General features: G+C 42.2%; 1 protein-coding gene across 2 annotated transcripts in view; it reads right to left on the bottom strand.

Moving 5' to 3' along the window:
• LOC121552922 (vacuolar protein sorting-associated protein VTA1 homolog) overlaps window positions 1–26,250 on the bottom strand; it is a 48,579-nt gene that overhangs the window by 21,619 nt on the left and 710 nt on the right. For both annotated transcript variants that reach the window (XM_041866029.2, XM_041866028.2), the window contains exons 2-4: window positions 9,869–9,963; window positions 4,940–5,067; window positions 995–1,070 (exon numbers count right to left, since the gene is read on the bottom strand). In XM_041866029.2, the coding sequence (XP_041721963.2) occupies window positions 995–1,070; window positions 4,940–5,067; window positions 9,869–9,963 (299 nt within the window). The remainder of the gene's footprint in view (window positions 1–994; window positions 1,071–4,939; window positions 5,068–9,868; window positions 9,964–26,250) is intronic.

Here is a 26,250-nt window from a genome sequence, read left to right as displayed (position 1 = left end):
TGCAACTCAGCATTCTTTGTCCTCCAAACACGACGAGTTGAGTTTTTACCAAAAAGTTCTATTTTGGTTTCATCTGACCATATGACATTCTCCCAATCCTCTTCTGGATCATCCAAATGCACTCTAGCAAACTTCAGACGGGCCTGGACATGTACTGGCTTAAGCAGGGGGACACGTCTGGCACTGCAGGATTTGAGTCCCTGGCGGCGTAGTGTGTTACTGATGGTAGGCTTTGTTACTTTGGTCCCAGCTCTCTGCAGGTCATTCACTAGGTCCCCCCGTGTGGTTCTGGGATTTTTGCTCACCGTTCTTGTGATCATTTTGACCCCACGGGGTGAGATCTTGCGTGGAGCCCCAGATCGAGGGATATTATCAGTGGTCTTGTATGTCTTCCATTTCCTAATAATTGCTCCCACAGTTGATTTCTTCAAACCAAGCTGCTCACCTATTGCAGATTCAGTCTTCCCAGCCTGGTGCAGGTCTACAATTTTGTTTCTGGTGTCCTTTGACAGCTCTTTGGTCTTGGCCATAGTGGAGTTTGGAGTGTGACTGTTTGAGGTTGTGGACAGGTGTCTTTTATACTGATAACAAGTTCAAACAGGTGCCATTAATACAGGTAACGAGTGGAGGACAGAGGAGCCTCTTAAAGAATAAGTTACAGGTCTGTGAGAGCCAGAAATCTTGCTTGTTTGTAGGTGACCAAATACTTATTTTCCACCATAATTTGCTAATAAATTCATTAAAAATCCTACAATGTGATTTTCTGGATTTTTATTTCTCAATTTGTCTGTCATAGTTGACGTGTACCTATGATGAAAATTACAGGCCTCTCTCAACTTTTTTAGTGGGAGAACTTGCACAATTGGTGGCTGACTAAATACTTTGTTTCCCCACTGTAGTTAATATAGTTCGAATCCCAGAGCCGACTAGGTGAAAAACCTGTTGATGTGCTCTCTGGATAAGAGCGTATGCTAAATGACAAAACATTACTTACCTCCTCCGATAACTCGCCGAAAACTGACAGGACATCTAACAAAAGGCTAGACGTGTAGAAGGACTTAATCATATTCCTACAAAGAAAGACAGAAAAAAATAAGTGAATTAAGGCATACTGAAGTCATTAGAACCACTGTTTTAAAACTGCCAACTGTGACAAATGTCTTCTACAAGAACGGATTAGGCTGCTCCACAGAACATGGATAATTCTATAATTATCAAATACACTATATATACAAAAGTATGTGGACACCCCTTCAAATTAGTGGATTCAGCTATTTCAGCCACACCCATTGCTGACAGCTGTATAAAATCGAGCAAACAGCCATGTAATCTCTATAGACAAATATTGGCAGTAATATGGCCTTACTGAAGAGCTCAGTGACTTTCAACGTGGCGCCGTCATAGGATGCCACCTTTCCAAGTCAGTTCGTCAAATTTCTGCCATGCTAGAGCTGCCCCGGTCAACTGTAAGTGCTGTTATTGTGAAGTGGAAACGTCTAGGAGCAACAACGGCTCAGCCGCGAAGTGGTAAACCACACAAGCTCACAGAAAGGGACCATCGAGAACTGAAGCACGTAGCGGGTAAAAATAGTCTATTACACTCACTACCGAGTTCCAAACTACCTCTGGAAGCAACGTCAGCACAATAACTGTTAGTCGGGAGCTTCATGAAATGGGTTTCCATGGCCGAGCAGCCACACACAAGCCTAAGATCCCCATGTGCAATGCCAAGCATCGGCTGGAGTGGTGTAAAGCTGGCTGCCATTGGACTCTGAAGCAGTGGAAACGCGTTCTCTGGAGTGATAAATCACGCTTCACCATCTGGCAGTCCGACGGACGAATCTGGGTTTGGCGGATGCCAGGAGAACGCTACCTGCCCCAATGCATAGTACCAACTGTAAAGTTTGGTGGAGGAGGAATAATGGTCTGGGGCTGTTTTTCATGGTTCAGGCTAGGCCCCTTAGTTCCAAATCTTAACGCTACAGCATACAATGACAATCTAGACGATTCTGTGCTTCCAACTTTGTGGCAACAGTTTGGGGAAGGCCCTTTCCTGTTTCAGCATGACAATGCCCCCGTGCACAAAGCGAGGTCCATACAGAAATGGTTTGTCGAGATCGGTGTGGAAGAACTTGACTGGCCTGCAGAGCCCTGACCTCAACCCCATCGAACACCTTTGGGATGAATTGGAACGCCGACTGCGAGCCAGGCCACTTTTGGCCATGTAGTGTATGTGGATTTGTCTCTTATGTGGTTGAATGATAATTGGATCCAAAGACCCAAACAGGTCTGTAAATATCAAACTATGACACTAAAAGAGAGGACTGTGGGTCTGGGGTCAGAGTTCAGAGGTGACAGCACTTGTGGGAATTCAGTGTAGATCACAGGACACAAAGCAGGGAGGAAAAATGTAATAAAAGCCCACAGCTGGTTCCAGGAAGCATAAACACAAGGATGTAAAGAACACAGAAACATAGGGGCTTGCTTTCTGGGGGCTTCCAGTGCAGAGGTGTGCCACGTCAATGTAAGACTTGTTGTGGAGCAGTGCAGAGCGGAAACTAGACCAATGTATTGAAAAGCTGAAGGAAGTTTCCTATTCAGGGTTAGTTCCCATAAACATTAAACTCTGCACCTCCACACATGACATAACGTAACATTTATGGCTTGTTTATGTAGGTCCAGTTTCTTGTAAATCAAGGCTTTTTTTTATGCCGGAGTGGAATATTAATATAGCCTACTCCTCGTAATACCGACTTGAAGACAAGCGTGTTTTATTTGTATTTTTCAAAAAATGTAAATGTGGTTCTACGTTTTTGTCTACATACCATTGCTGGCACCAGTTTTACCACTGACAGAAATGACGTCATCAATAAATACTGTACGTATACTATATGGCTTTCTCAATATTGGCCTCAAGTGCATTCCTTGTTTAAATATACATTATTAAACACTGGGTATATATTTAATGTTTTCAATTTCCTATGAAAAATGATTTTGTGAGTCAGAAACCATACTGTGTCCTTTCTTCAACACACAGTGCAGAGCAGCCACTCCCTCTCTGTCTGCGGCCAGCATTAATCAAGGCTCACCACACTTCATCCATTCCTATTTAATGGTCTGCCTCTGCAAAGAACTAGTCCTGCAGAGCACCGTGGAAACCATCGATCACAGTAAACCCTTCCATATCACTTCACCTTAACCTGAGGTTAACTAAGATGATGTTCACTGGGAGGCGATTCATGGCCGACCGCTACTTCTGCAGACCTTACTGAAGGTTGAGCAATGTTTTTGTGGGTTTGTAGTTCGTTTAACTGTCGTGTTGGGGAAACAAGATCGTAAGATGAAAAGAAAAACAAAATGCATCTTGAATAACAATACATGGCAGCCAGTAAGACAACTAGCCCTCGTTGACAAAAAGAGATCTAGGCCTATTGCTGAAAGATTTGCAAGTCCAACTCCTCCCACTTCTCACTTGTACTTGATGAACATCATTGGCATTTGGATTCTCATGACGCAGGGGGTCGGTCGTTGGGAAGGGGAGGCAAATGTGAAAACAGAAAGGGCTGAAACGCCATGGAGGTTAATTTACAGCACATTCCAGCCTACATTCTCAACACAACAGTGTGCGCTTTCATGGCTTTTATCTGGCTGGCTCTGCAGAGGTCAGCATATTGGACAGGAACTGGGCCTGCCTCGGGCTATTTACATGCATTATGTCAAAGGCTCTGGACAGAGAGCCTCACAAGACCTCAGTGAATGACTTCCACGCTTCCAGCGAAGAGATATTTTATCTGACCCTACTTTCATGCACTATCTTTTTTAAATTGAAGGATCAAATCTTTCACTAGAACAGATGGATTTAAAGCCTCCTGATCAATTCAGAAGTTGAAACATTAGATTTGTCAACACTTTGGTACGGACTCGATTTTAAGCCTTTGAAAATACACAGACCATAACCGGCCAACAACATTATAGCTGGATAAAAGTCAAATGCTTCTTATATGATTACCCCTTTATACTCAATGGATTCCCCAAAATATCAAAGTTTTACTTGTTGGGATAAGGATATTAATCATCAGAACAGTTGATTTGACTTGCAACCCAACTGATGAGTGAGAGTTTAAAGGGGCTTTAATTAAACATTGCTTGTTGCTTAGAAACAAATGAGCGGATTATTGAAAACCTGTCATCTTAGAATATAGGCGGAAAACATTTTTCAACCAAATTGCTACATTGCACAGGATGAATGGGGAAACAGACATATGCAAAACTGATGAAGCCTTTAATTACTAGCTGTAAAACTCAAATGTCATTTCTCTCCCGTGTTCAGGACTGTGGCTGGCGCTGTATCTGGGGCCTGGAATCAGCACATAGGAGACAGCATCCTGTATTCATTAGTGTTGAGCGTGGTTCCTGAGGTAATGGGAGTGCTGCTGTGTAAAACAGGGCTGTTATCTCTCACAGACAGTGGAGCAGCTCCAGTCCCTGCCTGCAGTACTGGAGACCCGGGCTGGCCTGACCTGGCACCCACAGTTCCTGGAAAACTCTGCTCTACTGTCCAGCCTGCTGCTGACGTCAGTGCCCAGGACACACTCATTATGGCAGCCAGACCTGTAACGCTACACCTGCTTGGCCAATAGGAATCATCTCGCCCCTGTGGCAATATATTCACACAGACAGGGCTTTGTTGCTAATTTTAGACTCTGGAAGGGACTCCCTTCATGTGCAAAAGCAACGGTGTGATTATTTTGTGTCGTGGTTCAGTGAAAGGAAATGGTAATCATGAGGGCTTACGTATTGGAATCAGAAAATTGGAAACAATCCACTGCAATGCTGAGATTCAAGAGGCTGGGAGCTGTCTGCGGCTACAGTACAGTACAGTAAGACTTTTCCCCATGCTAAGCAGGTAGTAAGACAGTGAGTGAAGAAGTAGCCTTACTTGTGGAATCGTCCAGATCGATCCTCGTTGTCAGCGTAGAGGAACATTTTTAAGGCATAGTTTTCGATGTGGGCATTGCCGACAACTTCCTGGGTGATTGAGTCATTGTCAGTCAGCTCCTTCTTCATCTGAAAAACACACAACAGCATCAAATCACACATAAGTCAATTATGTTCTGCATGTAGGCACATCCAACCTGAAAAACCACAGGCTGTAAGCGGCAAACATTTTACAAAGGGCAATCAATCAATACAGAGTAGTTTTGAAATGCACATTCACTTTGACTTTTCAGTTTATCAATCTTTCAACTGACACAAAGTGTTCCTCCTAGATTCCTGGATGCTGAACAGCACAGACACTGTCTATACATAGAGGGAGCCTGTGTACTGTACTGTGCATGAAACTTGTGACAAATCCAAGATGGCTGTTTTTTTTCTGTTGAGAGGTGAGGCTTTCCATGGCGTGACTCATTGATTCCTGGGATGCAGCAGAGAGCAGACACTGATTCCACTCCAATAGAGTCTAGTATGGTGGAGTGGAGGGTCTCTGGAGACCCACCCACAGATCCTTAACATGGACAATAACCAAGGGTGGGTTTTACCACTCTCATTTCAAAAGTGATGGACAATAAATATTGTACTGAGCACCACTCACCAAAAGGATATTTCACCAGAAACACCAAAGCCAGTGGCAAAGAACTGGCAGTTTACTTTATCACACCGCTATTACATGGCAATTAATCATCTATGACAATACCAGTGACACAGAAACTAGAAAACTCACTTATGCAATTTTGTTCTAACCTAACTGTGACCTGTTAGTTTTGTCAAAACTTTGTCTGTGTACGGTCAACCCCTACACGCCCCTGACAAATTAAATTATTGCTGTGCCCATATTGTGTCTTAATGGTTTGTAGTGGCCAGCGGCCAACAATGCAGCCGCAAAGCCCACTCACTGTGACAGAGCCAGCCCCTCTCTGAGATGTTAGTCTGCTAGAGAGCGTCAGGTTTCCTTGTAAAATCAATAAAGCAAATAATACTGGTTACATTTCAACAGGTGCACTCTGCTCTCCTGAATGGACTTACTGTTCATGTTTTAATGAAATCTCAACCTCTCCTTAAACAAACAAGGCAATACGCAGCACAGTACATCACTTGTGTTAGCGGAGGACTTTTTTAAAAAAATTCTTGGAATGAAGCGTGGCGACTTTCTAGAAAGTCGAGCCAGCCGTTTCTAATTGAATTAAAGGATTCAGCTTGGATCACATCACACCACTAAAACTCCTCTGGGGTTCTCTAGAAATCCCTGTTATACTAGAACAGATTAGCAAAACACAAGTCATTTTGAATACATCAGGACAATATTAACATGAAAAGCTGCATATTTTTTGATGGTTTTGCCGTCATTGCAAAACAGAATGAGTGACAAATGTCTTTCTGGGGTAAAGCAACCCTAACAGACCAGAGCTAGGCCTATTGACACTCATCAGGTCTGTATAGGCACTGTAGGATAACAAAAACAAACAGCTAGTACATTGAAGTGACTGACCATACAATGTTAAAGACGCCCAAAGCGGCGATCAGGAAAACAAAAACAACTGCCGTTTCCATGAAACAGAGGCCCATCAGTGTATAGCCTAACTACAGGTAATCTCTTCCACCACACCTTCCCTCCCTAATCCACTGCTCTGCGAACGCTAATTTAACGATGTAGAGAAAGAGCCATGTGTGCTTCTTCCACAGCCCAAACAGCAATCGGCAGCCTGAGGATGGCCCTCGACCAGCCATACTGGTCAATATGCTGAATGCCGGGCTGTGGGCATGCTTTAGTTACTCTTCAATACCAGTACAAAAAAGACAGATTGTCAACTTAATTATCCATGCTCTGCACAAAATAATAATCATTGGTTGTTTGTTTCCCTAGAAATGTGTGGCTTTAGTGGAGATTAAACTGTCATGAGGAGAAATGATAAAGATCCACATGGTGCGGTGTAAGATTTCTGTTTCTTGAATTTTATACCCTGCTTCCTCTTCTGGAATGGAATGAAACTCTCCTTATTCATGTTCCCATAATTAGGGAGGAAAAATAAAACAATGATTCCACATTCACTTCCAGAAATATTATACAAGGCGCAAGACATAAAACAAAAGAAGTTTAACAATCTGTACCGAGTCCATATTGACATAGTCTGCGACAGTGGGTCAAAGGCGTATTTCATAGACGTTTCTTCCCCAACTTTTTAAAGCCCTTTAAACTGGATATACCCACCAGGTCTGGACTCTTCACTGGCTGAGACACTGTATTAAAATAAAAAACAGAAATACCTTATTTACATAAGTATTCAGACCCTTTGCTATGAGACTCGAAATTGAGCTCAGGTGCATCCTGTTTTCATTGATCATCCTTGAGATGTTTCTACAACTTGATTGGAGTCCACTTGTGGTAAAATCAATTGATTGGACATGATTTGGAAAGGCACACACCTGTCTATATAAGGTCTCACAGTTGACAGTGCATGTCAGAGCAAAAACCAAGCCATGAGGTCGAAGGAATTGTCTGTAGTGCTCCGAGACAGGATTGTGTCGAGGCACAGATCTGGGGAAGGGTAGCAAAACATTTCTGCAGCATTGAAGGTCCCCAAGAACACAGTGGCCTCCATCATTCTTAAATCGAAGAAGTTTGGAACCACCAAGACTCTTCCTAGATTTGGCTGCCCGGCCAAACTGAGCAATCGGGGGAGAAGGGCCTTGGTCAGGGAGGTGACCATGAACCTGATGGTCACTCTGACAGAGCTCCAGAGTTCCTCTGTGGAGATGGGAGAACCTTCCAGAAGGACAACCATCTCTGCAGCACTCCACCAATCAGGCCTTTATGGTAGAGTGGCCAGACGGAAGCCACTCCTCGGTAAAAGGCACATGACAGCCCGCTTGGAGTTTGCCGAAAGGCACTTAAAGGACTCTCAGACCATGAGAAACAAGATTATCTGATCTGATGAATGCCAAGCGTCACATCTGGAGGAAACCTGGCACCATCTTTACAGTGAAGCACGGTGGTGGCAGCATCATGCTGTGGGGATGTTTTTCAGTGGCAGGGACTGGGAGACTAGTCAGGATTGAGGGAAAGATGAACGGAGCAAAGTACAGAGAGATCCTTGATGAAAACCTGCTTCAGAGCGCTCAGGACCTCAGACTGGGGCGAATGTTCACCTTCCAACAGGACAACGACCTTAAGCACACAGCCAAGACAACGCAGGAGTGGCTTCAGGACAAGTCTTTGAATGTCCTTGAGTGGCCCAGCCAGAGCCCGGACTTGCATCCGTTCTAACATCTATGGAGACCTGAAAATAGCTGTGCAGCGACGCTACCCATCCAACCTGACAGAGCTTGAGAGGATCTGCAGAGAAGAATGGGAGGACCTCCCCAAAAACAGGAGTGCCAAGCTTGTAGCGTCACACTCAAGAAGACTCGAGGCTGTAATCGCTGCCAAAGGTGCTTCAACAAAGTACTGAGTAAAGGGTCTGAATACTTATGTAAATGTCATATCAGTTTTTATTTGTAATACATTTGCAAAAATGTCTAAAAAACTGTGTTTGCTTTGTCATTATGGGGTATTGTGTGTAGATTGATGCAGCGGTCTAAGAGGCTTCACTACAGACCCGGGTTCGATCCCAGGCTGTGTTGTAGCCGGCCGCGACTGGGAGACCCATGAGGCGGCTCACAATTGGCCCAGCGTCGTCCGGGTTAGGCTGGCCGGGATGTCCTTGTCTAATCACGCTCTAGCGACTCCTGTGGCGCGCGGGCGCATGCACACTGACTTCGGTCGCCAGTTGTACGGTGTTTCCTCCGACACATTGATGAGGTTGAGATCCGGGTTAAGCGAACAGTGTGTCAAGAAGCAGCGCGGCTTGGCAGGGCCGTGTTTCGGAGGATGCATGGCTCTCGACCTTCGCCTCACCCGAGTCCGTACGGGAGTTGCAGCGATGGGACAAGACTCCCAATTGGATATCATAAAAATTACAATAAAACCTCTAAGTAGATGTTTTTTTTCATTGCATGTCTCACAATTCCACTCAAAGGATTTCTGAAGTACATTTCTGAAGGAATCCATTATTCAAAACGCATGCATTCCATAACTAATGGTGGTTCAGATTGCGGTCTTACCTAAGCTTCGACTAAATGTGTGAGCCAACTTTCTGAAAGATTCCAATTTCTCCTAATCGAATTTGGGGGCTACATTATTATCTATTAGAGATGTGAATATCTGATGGACAAGCTAAAGCATAACTGCTAGACCTTTAAAACAGCAGAAATTACATTTGGCATTCACCTTTTGAGAACTTTTACAAAGTAAATCAAATAATCCATCCTATATTTAGATCATAAGGCAATTACATTATATATGTTTAGTGGAATCAAAGAGTATTTCACTCCTATAATTGAAAATGATGAGGTGCAGACATTTCAATCATGTTCGCAGAACTCAATCACGGGAGGCTGCCACTTTGCTGTTAATGTCCTTTTTGAGAGTCAGTGCCATAATCCACTTCTGAAAGGAAACTGAATCTGCTGAAAGGCCTGTCCCTGACTAGCTTTGAAAATAGTCAAATGTCAAGACTCCTAAAGTGCTCTTAGCGGCCAATGGGTTGGAAGATATTCATTACTAAAGTGCCCTCAGACATTCACGGCGTGATAAGCTTCATTTGGTGGATATTAGTACAGAATAGAGGAAATAGATAGGATTAACAAGGAATGTGAAGTAGTACATTATGATAACTACATTATGATATCTTACCCAAAATCAATTAAAATCAACAAATTATAATGTGAAGACAATTGGGAAATAGTAGATAAATGTGTCATTGTGTGCAAATCTGTTTAAACATTCCAAAGAATGTTTCCAACCTTTAGTGTAGCTGACAAAGTATCTTACTGTTTCTAACTGATCCATCAGTTGCACAAGAAACTTCCGACATTCTGGGGTTTTGCTGTCCAGTTTCATTCCCGTCTGCATGGCATAAAGCCGACCTTAAAGAGAAGGAAAAAGGTATCACTATTTTATCTCACAGCAAATGTGTCAGTGGTGATAACGACGCTTCATGTTTCACAGAAATACACTGAGTGCCCTCAGAACAGCCTCAACTCGTCGGGGGCATGGACTACAAGGTGTCGAAAGCATTCCACAGGGATGCTGGTCCATATTTACTCCAATGCTTCCCACAGTTGTGTCAAGTTGGATGGATGTCCTTTGGGTGGCGGACCATTCTTGACACACACGGGAAACTGTTGAGCGTGAAAAACTCAGCAGCATTGCAGTTCTTGACACACTCAAACCGGTGTGCCTGCCACCTACTACCATACCCCGTTCAAAGGCACTTAAATATTTTGTCTTGCCCATTCACCCTCTGAATGGCACACATACACAATCCATGTCTCAACTGTCTCAAGGCTTAACCTGTCCCCCCCCCCTTAATCTACACTGATTGTAGTGGATGTAACAGGTGACATCAATAAGGGATCATAGCTTCAGTCTGTCATGGAAAGAGCAGGTGTTCCTAATGTTTTGTACACTGTGTTCAAGCACGAAGTTAGATTCTTTCTCTTTATAATCCCCGAACAGCAATTCACATGGTGAACTGTATGTTACATGAACATAACACTTTTTTAGGTTCAGGGTGAGGTCTTTCAAATTAAAGTAGGCTACCCTAAATCACCCAAAGTGTCCATTTGTCCAGCATATTGTCTGACAACCTCTAGTAATAGAGCCTTACTGGTTTTAAAACTTGCGCCTCACTTGATTGTTTTCACGTTCTTCTCGTGAGTTATGACGCTCACTTTGAGTGAAATGATTCAACCTCTCAACAGTGCAAGTCCGTGAAAGAGGCTGTGTAAATATTAGCATAATTGTTATTGTCTCCTTAGCATTGTATTACTCAGCACATAGCAGCCTGGAGGCACAGTCTTGGCTCATGTTTTCAACACATGCTGTCCGTCCACCCTCTCCTCCATGTTGCCAGATCCTTGCATCCTTTGATTTTATGCATCCAGGCTCTGGACCATTAGCGCTCTTCTCTCAGTATTCAGCGATTGAAAACATGCGCACACCCAGACATCTGGTGAAGGACGGTCCCATGAGCCTTAAAGTCTTCCCTGTGTGCAACTTTTTGATACACACTCAATGTTTGAGAGGCCATTGCCAAGTTCAACAACTCTGGGCTTACAGTGCTGCAGTTTCCAACCAACAAAATAACTCTAAAGCTCCCTACCTAATTGACAGAGATTCTATTGACATGTGATACATGAATGAAGATGTGGGAAATAACACATAGGACTAGGCAACTAGATTCAGCCATGGGCCGATTTTGGTCGGAGTGGATGGTTGGGCGGGCCGGAACATAATTATAATATTGTTTTTACACTGTAAATTGACCACAACTAAGCACTAAAGAGATTGGAAAATAACAATCCTTTCATACCCCCCACCCCAAATCTATATTTTTTATTTTGACTAGAAACCTTTTGGCCCAAAAAATGTAAATCACTCGCGGGCCAAGGGCCGCCTGTGGCCAACCCCTGGACTAGGCTATAGACATATAAACACAAAACATTGCCTGGAAGAAGCCACTCAAAATAAGAGCAATGCCGAGAAAAGGCAGAACAAAAGGCAGCACACTGATGCTTTGAATGTGTAGTCTAGAGCCTGACGTGTGAGCCTCTGAAGGACCTCAGTAAGAGCCTTAATAATGAGCTGTCTCCAACCGGGACAGAACAACAATCATGAATCCAGTGAGATCAAAGTCATTAGCTACACAAAGTAAGACAGGCAGGTGGAAAACGCTTTCGGACCAGCACCCAGGTAGGTGTCCGCCGCTCTAATGAAGATCATACCTTCCACCTCCCACACATTGGCAATTTAAATGCACACAGGGTGATGGATGCTGCTGTCCCTTAGGAAATTAAAAGATGAGCCACTAGATCAGCTTGTAGCCTAGAGCCTGTCTAGCCAAAAAACATGGCAAAATAATTTGCCATTCTTCAAAGAGTGCTTTAAAAGAACAGGAAAAGCTGTACACTAGTAGGGATGGGCATTTGACATTTTCTGACTGGTCAAGTACTCAAATGAAACCTATCTTTAGAACATAAGGCCCACACTGTAAAGAAATGTGTGCATTTATTTATAGGCCTATGTCAAGTGTGCGACAATGCATTTTACATTTTAGTCATTTAGCAGACGCTCTTATCCAGAGCGACTTACAGGAGCAATTAGGGTTAAGTGCCTTGCTTAAGGGCACATCGACAGATTTTTCACCTAGTCAGCTCGGGGATTAGAACCAGCGACCTTTCGGTTACTGGCACAACGCTCTTACCCACTAAGCTACCTGCCGCCCTATAATGCCTCATTTATCATAACCATTAGAGATAATACAGCCTAATTGCTAAATTGACCCATATACACTACCAGTCAAAAGTTTGGACACACCTACTCATTCAAGGGTTTTTCTTTATTTTTTTTAAAATTTTCTACATTGTAGAATAATAGTGAAGACATCAAAACTATGAAATAACACATATGGAATCATGTAGTAACCAAATAAGTGTTAAACAATTCAAAATATATTTTATATTTGAGATTCTTCAAATAGCCACCCTTTCCCTTGATGACAGCTATGCACACTCTTGGCATTCTCTCAACCAGCTTCATGAGGTAGTCACCTGGAATGCATTTCAATTAACAGGTGTGCTATCTTAAAAGTTAATTTGTGGAATTTATTTCCGTCTTAATGCGTTTGACCCAATTAGTTGTGTTGTGACAAGGTACGGGGGGTATACAGAAGATAGCCCTATTTGGTAAAAGACCAAAGTCCATATTATGACAAGAACAGCTCAAATAAGCAAAGAGAAATGACAGTCCATCATTACTTTAAGACATGAAGGTCAGTCAATACAGAACATTTCAAGAACTTTGAAAGTTTCTTCAAGTGCAGTTGCAAAAACCATCAAGCGCTATGATGAAACTGGCTCTCATTTGGACCGCCACAGGAATGGAAGACCCAGAGTTACCTCTGCTGCAGACGATAAGTTCATTAGAGTTACCAGCCTCAGAAATTGCAGCCCAAATAAATGCTTCACAGAGTTCAAGTCACAGACACATCTCAACATCAACTGTTCAGAGGGGACTGTGTGAAATCAGGCCTTCATGGTCGAATTGCTGCAAAGAAACCACTACTAAAGGATACCAATAAGAAGACGAGAAACCCGAGCAATGGACATTAGACCGGTGGAAATCTGTCCTTTGGTCTGGAGTCCAAATTGGAGATTTTCGGTTCAAACCGCCGTGTCATTGTGAGACGCAGTGTGGGTGAACGGATGATCTCCGCATGAGTATTTCCCACCGTAAAACATGAAGGAGGTGGTGTTATGGTGTGTGGGTGCTTTGCTGGTGACACTGTCTGCAATGTATTTAGAATTCAAGGCACACTTAACCAGCATGGCTACTACAGCGTTCTGCAGCGATACGCCATCCCATCTGGTTTTGGCTTAGTGGGACTATCATTTGTTTTTCAACAGGACAATCACCCAACACACCTCCAGGCTGTGTAAGGGCTATTTTACCAAGAAGAAGAGTGATGGAATGCTGCATCAGATTACCTCAATTGAGATGGTTTGGGATGAGTTGGACGGCAGAGTGAAGGAAACGCAGCCAACAAGTGTTCAGCATTTGTGGGAACTCCATCAAGACTGTTGGAAAAGCATTCCAGGTGAAGCTGGTTGAGAGAATGCCAAGAGTGTGCAAAGCTGTCATCAAGGCAAAGGGTGGCTATTTGAAGAATCTCAAATATAAAATATATTTTGATTTGTTTAACACTTATTGATCATTTGAAACGTGGCTCGATTTGGCGAGTTTTTCAGGGTTACATTTTTATAGCCATTTATTTCTGTAGGCCTAACAGGAGCTTGTGTGTGCACTCAGCATGTGTGTGTCAGCGGTCAGAATGCAATTAAGTGAATGAGACATGGAGGGGAAAGGGAATTTAGGGAGAAGAACTGTGTGATGCTTGGCTTGGTTTATTTTTTGTTGTGCCCCGCAAATGCACATGTACAAATGGAACACTAGAGTCAAAGCTAGTTAACATTGTCTTTAAGACAAAATGTCAATATTCCGTTCGGGAAGCCACAAAGCACATTCCACCAAATAGTTTAACAGTATTTGATTATATATATTTTTTAAATCTCTGGTTAAAGATCAAGCTTTGACGTCCGTTCGAGTACTCATGCCCATTCCAAGTAGCTCCGATGCAATAATTTATTCACCAACGTTTCGACGGCAAGCTGTCTTCATCAGGGTTTCAAAGAGTAACCATGCAATATGCTAAGCAGCGGATGAATAATCATAGAATAGGCTACACCAAACAATGAGCAAGCACAACATTTCAGCAAATAGCCTTGTTATCAAGAGGACAATGCAAAGTAGTGTATTTTATTGAGATGTTCAGAGAGACCAGTGATGCACTTGTCATTCTGACCTATAAGTTTTGACAACTGCTTGGCCAGCTGTCTTTGCCTTGAATGCAACTGGTTTCCATAGACCTGCCTGTAAGCTGACGGCTGAGAAAGTAGGCAAGCCAACATCAGCTTCCATGTCAGCAGCACATCAATAGGGCATTTTAGTAATACATTTTATTTAAATCCCGTAATACTAAATCAGCAAATGTCACGTTTCCAAGGTGGGATAAGGTTTCGTACAACGCATGTTATGACATAAAGGTTGAGTTTTAAATCACTAATCTAACTCTAATTTCACAGTCATTACATTGTAAAACAGGGTGAACTGGCAATTACTACTTCCCAGCGGAAAAGAAAAAAGCAAATATACCCAGCTGGGAGTTCTCTAAGTATGGCAATAACACTGATCGTTCATTTTAATGAAGGTATCTGTGTCTTTGATGCAGGGCTTCTCCAAGTATGAAGCCTTTGAGTGGGCAAAAGTCAATGGTTAATTGTCAATTTCAATGTTTACAGATGGAATTGGCAACAGTTCTTGTCCAGATCAATATGTGTGATAGGCATCTGTCAGTGAGGCAGGATATAATTGTAACAACATGGCCTTAAGATATCTAGCTAGGCTAAATTCCACATTCAAGTCACAGACATTGTTGTACGTCCTCATATAGTGAGCAATATAGTTGTTTTCAACACCTTGGATGCCATCATAGTGTATGGCAGGTTGAATGGTGCTACAATAAAATGTACAAGAACAAGCCTGGGGCTTGAAACCAAAATGCCAGAGTGGGCCTGTTACATGGTTATCTCAATCTCTCCTACGATAACACTGACTCAATTCAAATAACAATTGAACACAAAACCCCGGAAAGACACGTTAAGGTCATCAATTTACAAGACAGAAGCAAAACATAATACAGTCACTACTTTTGGTTGGCTGAAGCCGTTTATATTTGATCCTAGTAGGTTCAGCTTAGATAGAGGCACAATATTCATTATGCTCACCATTAGCCTTTGAGAAGATAATTACAGTGAGGGAAAAAAGTATTTGATCCCCTGCTGATTTTGTACGTTTGCCCACTGACAAAGAAATGATCAGTGTATAATTTTAATGGTAGGTTTATTTGAACAGTGAGAGACAGAATAACAAACAAAAAATCCAGAAAAACGCATGTCAAAAATGTTATAAATTCATTTGCATTTTAATGAGGGAAATAAGTATTTGACCCCTCTGCAAAACATGACTTAGTACTTGGCGGCAAAACCCTTGTTGGCAATCACAGAGGTCAGACGTTTCTTGTAGTTGGCCACCAGGTTTGCACACATCTCAGGAGGGATTTTTGTCCCACTCCTCTTTGCAGATCTTCTCCAAGTCATTAAGGTTTCGAGGCTGACATTTGGCAACTCGAACCTTCAGCTCCCTCCACAGATTTTCTATGGGATTAAGGTCTGGAGACTGGCTAGGCCACTCCAGGACCTTAATGTGCTTCTTCTTGAGCCACTCCTTTGTTGCCTTGGCCGTGTGTTTTGGATCACTGTCATGCTGGAATACCCATCCACGACCCATTTTCAATGCCCTGGCTGAGGGAAGGAGGTTCTCACCCAAGATTTTATGGTACATGGCCCCATCCATCGTCCCTTTGATGCGGTGAAGTTGTCCTGTCCCCTTAGCAGAAAAACACCCCCAAAGCATAATGTTTCCACCTCCATGTTTGACGGTGGGGATGGTGTTCTTGGGGTCATAGGCAGCATTCCTCCTCCTCGAAACACGGCGAGTTGAGTTGATACCAAAGAGCTCCATTTTGGTCTCATCTGACCACAACACTTTCACCCAGTTCTCCTCTGAATCATTCAGTGGCAAACTTCAAACGGGCATGTTAATGTGCTTTCTTGAGCAGGGGGACCTTGCGGGCGCTGCAGGATTTCAGTCCTTCACGGCGTAGTGTGTTACCAATTGTTTTCTTGGTGACTATGGTCCCTGCTGACTTGAGATCATTGACAAGATCCTCCCGTGTAGTTCTGGGCTGATTCCTCACCGTTCTCATGATCATTGCAACTCCACGAGGTGAGATCTTGCATGGAGCACCAGGCCGAGGGAGATTGACAGTTATTTTGTGTTTCTTCCATTTGCGAATAATCGCACCAACTGTTGTCACCTTCTCACCAAGCTGCTTGGCGATGGTCTTGTAGCCCATTCCAGCCTTGTGTAGGTCTACAATCTTGTCCCTGACATCCTTGGAGAGCTCTTTGGTCTTGGCCATGGTGGAGAGTTTGGAATCTGATTGATTGATTGCTTCTGTGGACAGGTGTCTTTTATACAGGTAACAAACTGAGATTAGGAGCACTCCCTTTAAGAGTGTGCTCCTAATCTCAACTCGTTAACTGTATAAAAGACACATGGGAGCCAGAAATCTTTCTGATTGAGAGGGGGTCAAATACTTATTTCCCTCATTAAAATGCAAATCAATTTATAACATTTTTGACATTTTTCTGGATTTTGTTGTTGTTATTCTGTCTCCCACTGTTCAAATAAACGTACCATTAAAATTATAGACTGATCATTTCTTTGTCAGTGGGCAAACGTACAAAATCAGCAGGGGATCAAATACTTTTTTCCCTCACTGTACATGGCTTTTAAAATGGCTTCACCATTTGTCATACTGTATATCAAAACAAAGCATGTCAAAAATCCAGAGAATATAACATTTTAGAAAACACTTTTCAAAAGGTTGAGACAAAATCATATTGTTCAGTAAGCTTTGATTTCAGACTATGACAAGCTGAGAATGAAAATGTCTTCCAAAACTATGCCAAAGGCCGCCTGTCGATATTTCCTAAAGTTAACCATAACCAAAGCATGGGGATCAATTTGCTCAGATATGATGTTGGTCACAGCACATCAATGTCATCCTTTGTCAAACCAATACGCCCATACAGCTTAACAGCCAATTTTCCTCTTCTGAAACAATGCAACACTGTGACCATTCACGACGGACGCAAGGCCATGAAAATAAAATCCATAATCCACTGTACTTCAGGGGATTTTTTTTTTGCCATGGGCAGAACTTTGTGTGTGTGGAAGGGGGTTGGTGAGTAAGGGAACTTCATGGATGGCCAGAGGGGTTACAGTATTCTCTCCCACAGACTGAGATGTAGGAGAATGACAAACTGCAGTGTCCAATGACACAAAAAAAGACACAGTCAGCAGCATTAATTCCTCTGGCATCCGACTGCAAGGCTCTACAGGGGGTAGTGCGTGCAGCCCAGTACATCATTGGGGCCGAGCTCCCTGCCATCCAGGACCTCTATACCAGGTTGTGTCAGAGGAAGGCCCCCAAAAAAGATGTGGACTGTTCTCTCTGCTACCGAACGGCGGGCAGTGCAGATGCACCACGTCTAGAGCCAACAGGACCCTGAACAGCTTCCACCCCCAAGCCATTAGACTGACAAATAGTTCAATACAGTTGAAATCGGAAGTTTACATACACCTTAGCCAAATACATTTAAACTCAGTTATTCACAATTCCTGACATTTAATCCTAGTAAAAATTCCCTGTCTTAGGACATTTAGGATCACCACTTTATTTTAAGAATGTGAAATGTCAGAATAATAGTAGAGAAAATGATTTATTTCAGCTTTTATTTATTTTATCACATTCCCAGTGGGTCAGAAGTTTACATACACTCAATTAGTATTTGGTAGCATTGCCTTTAAATTGTTTAACTTGGGTCAAACGTTTCGTGTAGCCTTCCACAATAAGTTGGATGAATTTTGGCCCATTCCTCCTGACAGAGCTGGTGTAACTGAGTCAGGTTTGTAGGCCTCCTTGCTCGCACACGCTTTTTCAGTTCTGCCCACCAATGTTCTATAGGATTGAGGTCAGGGCTTTGTGATGCCCACTCCAATACCTTGACTTTGTTGTCCTTAAGCCATTTTGCCATAACTTTGGAAGTATGCTTGGGGTCATTGTCCATTTGGAAGTCCCATTCGCGACCAAGCTTTAACTTCCTGACTGATGTCTTGAGATGTTGCTTCAATATATCCACATAATTTTCCTTCCTCATGATGCCATCTATTTTGTGAAGTGCACCAGTCCCTCCTGCAGCAAAGCACCCCCACAGCATGATGCTGCCACCCCCGTGCTTCACAGTTGGGATGGTGTTCTTCGGCTTGCAAGCTACACCCTTTTTCCTCCAAACATAACAATGGTCATTATGCCCAAACAGTTATATTTTTGTTTCATCAGACCAGAGGACATTTCTCCAAAAAGTACAATCTTTGTCCCCATGTGCAGTTGCAAACCGTAGTCTGGCTTTTTTATGGCTGTTTTTGAGCAGTGGCTTCTTCCTTGCTGAGCGGCCTTTCAGGTTATGTCGATATAGGACTCGTTTTACTGTGGATATAGATACTTTTGGACCTGCTTCCTCCATCATCTTCACATGGTCCTTTGCTGTTGTTCTGGGATTGATTTGCACTTTTCGCACCAAAGTACATTCATCTCTAGGAGACAGAACACGTCTCCTTCCTGAGCGGTATGACGGCTGTGTGGTCCCATGGTGTTTATGGCGTACTATTGTTTGTACAGATGAACGTGGTACCTTCAGGTGTTTGGAAATCGCTCCCAAGGATGAACCAGACTTGTGGAGGTCTACAATTGTTTTTCTGAGGTCTTGGCTGATTTATTTTGATTTTCCCATGATGTCAAGCAAAGAGGCACTGAGTTTGAAGGTAGGCCTTGAAATACATCCACAGGTACACGTCCAATTGACTAAAATGATGTCAATTAGCCTATCAGAAGCTTCTAAAGCCATGACATCATTTTCTGGAATTTTCCAAGCTGTTTAAAGACACACTCAACTTAGTGTATGTAAACTTCTGACCCACTGGAATTGTGATACAGTGAAATAATCTGTCTTTAAACAATTGTTGGAAAAATTACTTGTGTCATGCACAAAGTAGATGTCTTAACCGACTTGCCAAAACTATAGTTTGTTAACAAGACATTTGTGGAGTGGTTGAAAAATGAGTTTTATTGACTCCAACCTAAGTGTATGTAAACTTCCAACTTCAACTGTAGGTAACCAAATAGCTACCCGGACTATCTGCATTGACCCTTTTTGCACTAACTTTGACTCATCACATACGCTGCTGCTACAGTTTATTATCAGTCACTTTATTCCTAGTTATATGTACATACAGTGGGGAGAACAAGTATTTGATACACTGCCGATTTTGCAGGTTTTCCTACTTACAAAGCATGTAGAGGTCTGTAATTTTTATCAAAGGTACACTTCAACTGTGAGAGACGGAATCTAAAACAAAAATCCGGAAAATCACATTGTATGATTTTTAAGTAATTAATTTGCATTTTATTGCATGACATAAGTATTTGATACATTAGAAAAGCAGAACTTAATATTTGGTACAGAAACCTTTGTTTGCAATTACAGAGATCATACGTTTCCTGTAGGTCTTGACCAGGTTTGCACACACTGCAGCAGGGATTTTGGCCCACTCCTCCATACAGACCTTCTCCAGATCCTTCAGGTTTCGGGGCTGTCACTGGGCAATACGGACTTTCAGCTCCCTCCAAAGATTTTCTATTGGGTTCAGGTCTGGAGACTGGCTAGGCCACTCCAGGACCTTGAGATGCTTCTTACAGAGCCACTCCTTAGTTGCCCTGGCTGTGTGTTTCGGGTCGTTGTCATGCTGAAAGACCCAGCCACGACCCATCTTCAATGCTCTTACTGAGGGAAGGAGGTTGTTGGCCAAGATCTCGCCCCATCATGGCCCCATCCATCCTCCCCTCAATACGGTGCAGTCATCCTGTACCCTTTGCAGAAAAGCATCCCCAAAGAATGATGTTTCCACCTCCATGCTTCACGGTTGGGATGGTGTTCTTGGGGTTGTACTCATCCTTCTTTCTCCAAACACCGCGAGTGGAGTTTAGACCAAAAAGCTCTATTTTTGTCTCATCAGACCACATGACCTTCTCCCATTCCTCCTCTGGATCATCCAGATGGTCATTGGCAAACTTCAGACGGGCCTGGATATGCGCTGGCTTGAGCAGGGGGACCTTGCGTGCGCTGCAGGATTTTAATCCATGACGGCGTAGTGTGTTACTAATGGTTTTCTTTGAGACTGTGGTCCCAGCTCTCTTCAGGTCATTGACCAGGTCCTGCCGTGTAGTTCTGGGCTGATCCCTCACCTTCCTCACGATCATTGATGCCCCACGAGGTGAGATCTTGCATGGAGCCCCAGACCGAGGGTGACTGACCGTCATCTTGAACTTCTTCCATTTTCTAATAATTGTGCCAACAGTTGTTGCCTTCTCACCAAGCTGCTTGCCTATTGTCCTGAAGCCCATCCCAGCCTTGTGCAGGTCTACAATTGTATCCCTGATGTCCTTACACAGCTCTCTGGTCTTGGCCATTGTGGAGAGGTTGGAGTCTGTTTGATTGTGTGTGTGGACAGGTGTCTTTTATACAGGTAACGAGTTCAAACAGGTGCAGTTAATACAGGTAATGAGTGGAGAACAGGAGGGCTTCTTAAAGAAAAACGAACAGGTCTGTGAGAGCCGGAATTCTTACTGGTTGGTAGGTGATCAAATACTTATGTCATGCAATAAAATGCAAATTAATTACTTAAAAATCATACAATGTGATTTTCTGGATTTTTGTTTTAGATTCCGTCTCTCACAGTTGAAGTGCACCTATGATAAAAATTACAGACCTCTACATGCTTTGTAAGTAGGAAAACCTGCAAAATCGGCAGTGTATCAAATACTTGTTCTCCCCACTGTATCTACCTCAATTGCCTCGTGCACATGCACATCGACTCGCTACCCCGTGTATATAGCCAAGTTATCGTTACTCATTGTCTATTTATTATTACTCATTTTACTTTTCTATTATTTCTCTATTTTCTTTCTCTCTGCATTGTTGGTAAGAGCCCGTAAGTAAGCATTTCACTGTTAGTCTACACCTGTTGTTTACGAAGCATGTGACTAATAAAATGTGATTTACTTTTATTTCAGAAATGTGGAATGCAGCTAAAGGGGATGGTTGACTCTGTCCAATGTAGCTTGATTCACAGGGATTAGTGTCATCCATTGAACACACTGAATATTAAGAATATTTCCCCTTCTCAAAAGTGAGTCAACTATTCCCCCCTATAGATGTTATTTCACAGAAATAGACAGGGTGGTAGTTGAAACACCACTACGTAGGCCTACACCATGACATCCTTGTTAACGTATGTTGAAGCAACAAATCTGCCTTTAACTTTCAGTAAATCTTTCGGGTTTCAGATATGGTAGAATGTGACTAAAATCCTTGTCAAATGGAAATAAATTGGAGGAATACATGCCTGTCCGAAAAAGAGTGTAAGCCGAGTCCTCAGTTTGGGCGTGACCAAGTCTTTTCACTGACATTTGCAATGAGAACAGAATTGTGTATTCTGGGATGCTAGCCCGCGCACTCAGCTCTCCTCACTACAAGGATGTTATTATGTACTACAGCTGCAGTTCAATCAGAAGACTAGATGAAGTCCAAGAAGCAGGAGAGAAAACAATGTAAAAGAGAGCCTTTTCCATAGGTTAATCCTGTAGCACAGTGCCAGGGCGCAGGGGCCTACGCTAGGAGGCAGAATACAGGCCCATGGTGCTGCAGTCGAGAAAAGCCACCCTGGCTTTTAAATAATGGTGGTTAATTATAGGGAAACAAATCAGTGCTTTTGTTTAAACCATGAATTTCCCTAGTTGTAGGGAACATATCAAGTAAGCTATAGCCTAGATGATGAACATTGCACAAATAGGCTTGGCGTATTTTGTTCAATATAATGGCTCACCGATAAAGAAAAATAATGATTGTTGCACCACTCTTTTGTAAAGCCTGCCACCACTGTAATCCGCTAAACCTATACACCAACCTAGGGCTCCTATAGGCCTTGAGTCCTCTAACCATTGTCATGTGCTGAATGCTTGACAAAAGAGGAAGCTCATTTGCTATTCAGGAAGTTTCATCCAGACCATCAAAATGTCAGGCTAATAACTGTGTGAGAAAAAAATATCCTAATTACACTCGGTAGACTAGTCAACTTGATCCTATTCAGTCTGGTTCAAATAATGGTAGCCATTTTCCTCTGGCGAGTCTGATTTACATTGGACCTTTGAAGCTAGAATAGCCTGGGATATAGGATACTCTGCAATCAAGTGGAGGTCCTATATCCGTCTTGATTCTTGACAATTAGATTTATAACAATTAAGGTTTGCTTAACCATAACATTTCCAAACAAAGGCAAAATCAGTTTGAGAGAGAAGCATGAGTCAATATGGCCGTCAGCTCTACAACCTTCTTCCAAAAGACAATGGGGTTGAGTCATTTAGAGACATGTCAATGCTGACCTCCAGTGGCATGTTGAATTACTGGTCCACTCTGACGCTCATGGGCCGTGCCACAAGGAACTCACCCTGAAAGACCTTCAACCATCTCTGCTTCAGTCCAAACCCCAAACCAGCCTAAATAAATGACACAATTGGAGAACTCAAGAAACACCAAAGCTACCAGACTTTCTGTCTAAGCCCATCAACTGATTATCCCCAGCCATATTTTTTTTTTGAATCAATAGGGCCTATCCATAATAGGCACACAAAAACAGGACAGACATCATCCAAAGGACACAAATGTCTCTACTAATTTCCTTTCAATTCTACCAATCCAAATAAAATAAAAGACCCAGGCGGGCAGTGAAACCGCAAAGTGGTGCCAAACTGGAAAAACATGTTCCTCAGCATATTTGGCTAATCCACCTCACAGCATGTTCTGCACACAAACCATTCAGACAAAAGCAGCCATTGTCAGTCATCAGTATCTTTGTAATGAGCCATGGTAAATCTATTTAAATTCAATCACTTTTGACAACACCCCTTTTGATATGAACGAAACATTCTATACATATTCGCCCATTGTATAAGTGCTCAGAAGGTGACTTTTTGGAACTGAATGGCAAAACATTCAAGAGTTAAAGGTGCTTAGACTTGATCCATGTATGGAAAAGATAAACGATTTAGATTGATATCATTTAAAAGCTTACGAACAGGGTTGTCAAACTATTTTATAATTTCTGCTAAGCAATTAACCGAAATGTCTGTTCTTTTTCGGTTTTTAAACAACTATTTGACCTATGTTGTTTCAATTATTTTAATTCCATTTCGTTCGGTTTTTTTCTGTTGCACAATGCACATTGAGCAGTTTCTCTAGAGATAAATCAGATCAAGATCAACTGTGTGCTGTAGTAGGGAGTTGTAGTTTCCAACAAGCCAATATTCTAGTTTAGTGCAGAAAACATGGAGAATAACTACAATGACAATAATCCATTGCGCGCCTACTTGTCCGGTGTGTGTTTCTTTGACGCCTGCTACGTAAGAGACAGAAGAGTGCGCGATTGAGGGATAGAGAGCAGTTGCTTAGCGAGATATCTCTACCTGAAAATACATGATCTAAGTGATTGATAGTTGGTATTTAGCAGTCATAAAAGTATGCCTTATTTACTTTGAAGAACTACTAAAATAGTTATTTTGATAGAGAGCATAGGCAGCAGCGCTATAGAGATGAGATGATGACATGGAATGAAATATTAAAGTAATCAAATAAAACAAATGTAATATGCCCAGCAACTGAAATATTTTATTAAAGTAAAGTAATGTGAATAAGTGATGGTTAATAAGTGATAAGCAGTATTGGTCAGTCACTACCACCATGGGACTTTAATTAATTGTTTTATTTTGTGTTATTACAGCATTCAACCCACATAATGTATAGTGCATTTAATGTAAAGAATTAAATAAAAAATCGAAACCGGAATCGAAAACCATGATTATTTTTTTATAATCTAACCAAAACCGACCTCAAAAAGCATTAATCACTCAGCACTATAGCTTAGACCCTATTTTGCATCATCTAAGGTTTTTGTGTTGTGCCCGCCATCGGTTGAGACCCAACATGCTCTCGAAGACAGGGTGGCTGTCATGTTTTGGCTGATAAATGTTCTAAGATGGGAATAAAATTGATATTTCATCTTTCAAATGGTACCACAAAGATGCATGTTGTGTCTCAACCGATGGCGGGCACAACACAAAAACCTCAGATGATGTCAAATAGAGTCTAAGCAACAACATATGCGAATATCAAAATGATCTGAGTTTACACGTTTTTAGATTATAAAACTATAAAAGTTTAAAAATACATTTTATTTCAAGAAATAATAAAATAGTTTGACAAGACGAAGCTTTTAAATGATATCAAACTCAACCATAAATGTTTTCTAGTGATGAAGGCATGGATGTCTCATGGCATGGTGGGGTTTACAAAATGGGTCAACTTTGAGCACCTTTTTCTCCTGAATTTTTGTCATTCAGTCCAAAAAGTCACTTTTTGACCAATTCTTCCATGGGCAAACATGTATGGAGTTTTGTTTAAATCAAAAAGGATGCTGTCAAAAAGTGATTGAATTCAAATGAATGTACCCTAAAGCTTTCACTGGCAGACATCAGCCCCTCTCAATGGGAGCCTATCAGGCTACTCTATCAGTGAGGGAACTCTAAGTGAAGGAACTGCCCTCCACCAGTCCCTTGAGCACATGGTTGAAATCAGATCAAAAGAACATTAATATGGCCATGATGAACAACAATGACATGATGAATAACAATGACGGTGATGAAAGGCATGTAGGCTAGCTAGACGGGGGAAGCAGCATCTGGTACGTACAATACAATGTTCACCTGATGCAACACTGAAAAATGGGGGTGGGGGGTGCATATGAAGTGCTCCCAGTAACAGGGTAGCCTAGATAGCGAATGTGAGATTCTGGATTTAGTATAATGGATTTAACTATGGCAATAGAGATAAAATAGAAATCAGGAAGAAAGCTCATGGTAAATATGTAAATACTGTGCACTCTACTTGCATAAATATGTAAATGTCTTATGCATGTTCAATCTCTTCCTTCACCCAAACAGCCCATTTTATACCACAATGAAAATACGAAATAATATAGGCCTAGGCCTATGTAGCCTAGTTAAAGCAAATGAAATGTTCTAGCCAGTGCCTGACTTGGACTGAAATAGGTGTGGATACTCATTTTGGGTGCTGGTACTGTTTATATTTAGGTTCAGGTGCTACACAATACTTTTGAGCTAATATTCTACAAGAAGAACACAGGAGCTCAAGCAGTAGAACATTTTAAGTGCAGGCACTCAGCTTCGGTGAGCTCCTGCCCAAGTAAAGCACTGGTTCTAGCCTATAGGCTAATCCAAAATATAGGTATATTCTTTAATAAACACTTTTTTTTTCAACCTTACAGTGCATGAATGAATAAAAAGGCGTTTTCAAACACATGTTTTGAAACGTTCCATCTAATGTCTAACAATTCTCATATTACAGAGGTCCCCAAAGCACGTTGTAGAATAACCAAATAAGACCAATGAGAATGGCAGGAAAGATTGACCCTATCACAAAAGGATTCTAGTGATAACAATGCATTGGATGGCAGATGGCTGCTAGGCTTCTTTGTTTGACACTGCAGAGGTACTGCAACGGTACTGCAGCCGAGTGGAGATAGTTCACTAACCTAGAATGTTTGCATGATTTTGATTTTGTCAGAGTTTAGGACTCGTGTCAGCTCCCAGAGCTAGTCTGGCAAGCTAGATAGTCAACCAGGCTATGGGGCCAGACACTGGTCACATGAACTTTATCCCTACCCTAGGCAGCTGACGACGCCTTAAAAATGAGTCATGCCATACCACAAAGCTTACC

Source organism: Coregonus clupeaformis, chromosome 36 (genome assembly GCF_020615455.1).
Source record: "Coregonus clupeaformis isolate EN_2021a chromosome 36, ASM2061545v1, whole genome shotgun sequence".
NCBI lineage: Eukaryota > Metazoa > Chordata > Actinopteri > Salmoniformes > Salmonidae > Coregonus > Coregonus clupeaformis.
This window is presented reverse-complemented; position numbering and strand designations above follow the sequence as displayed.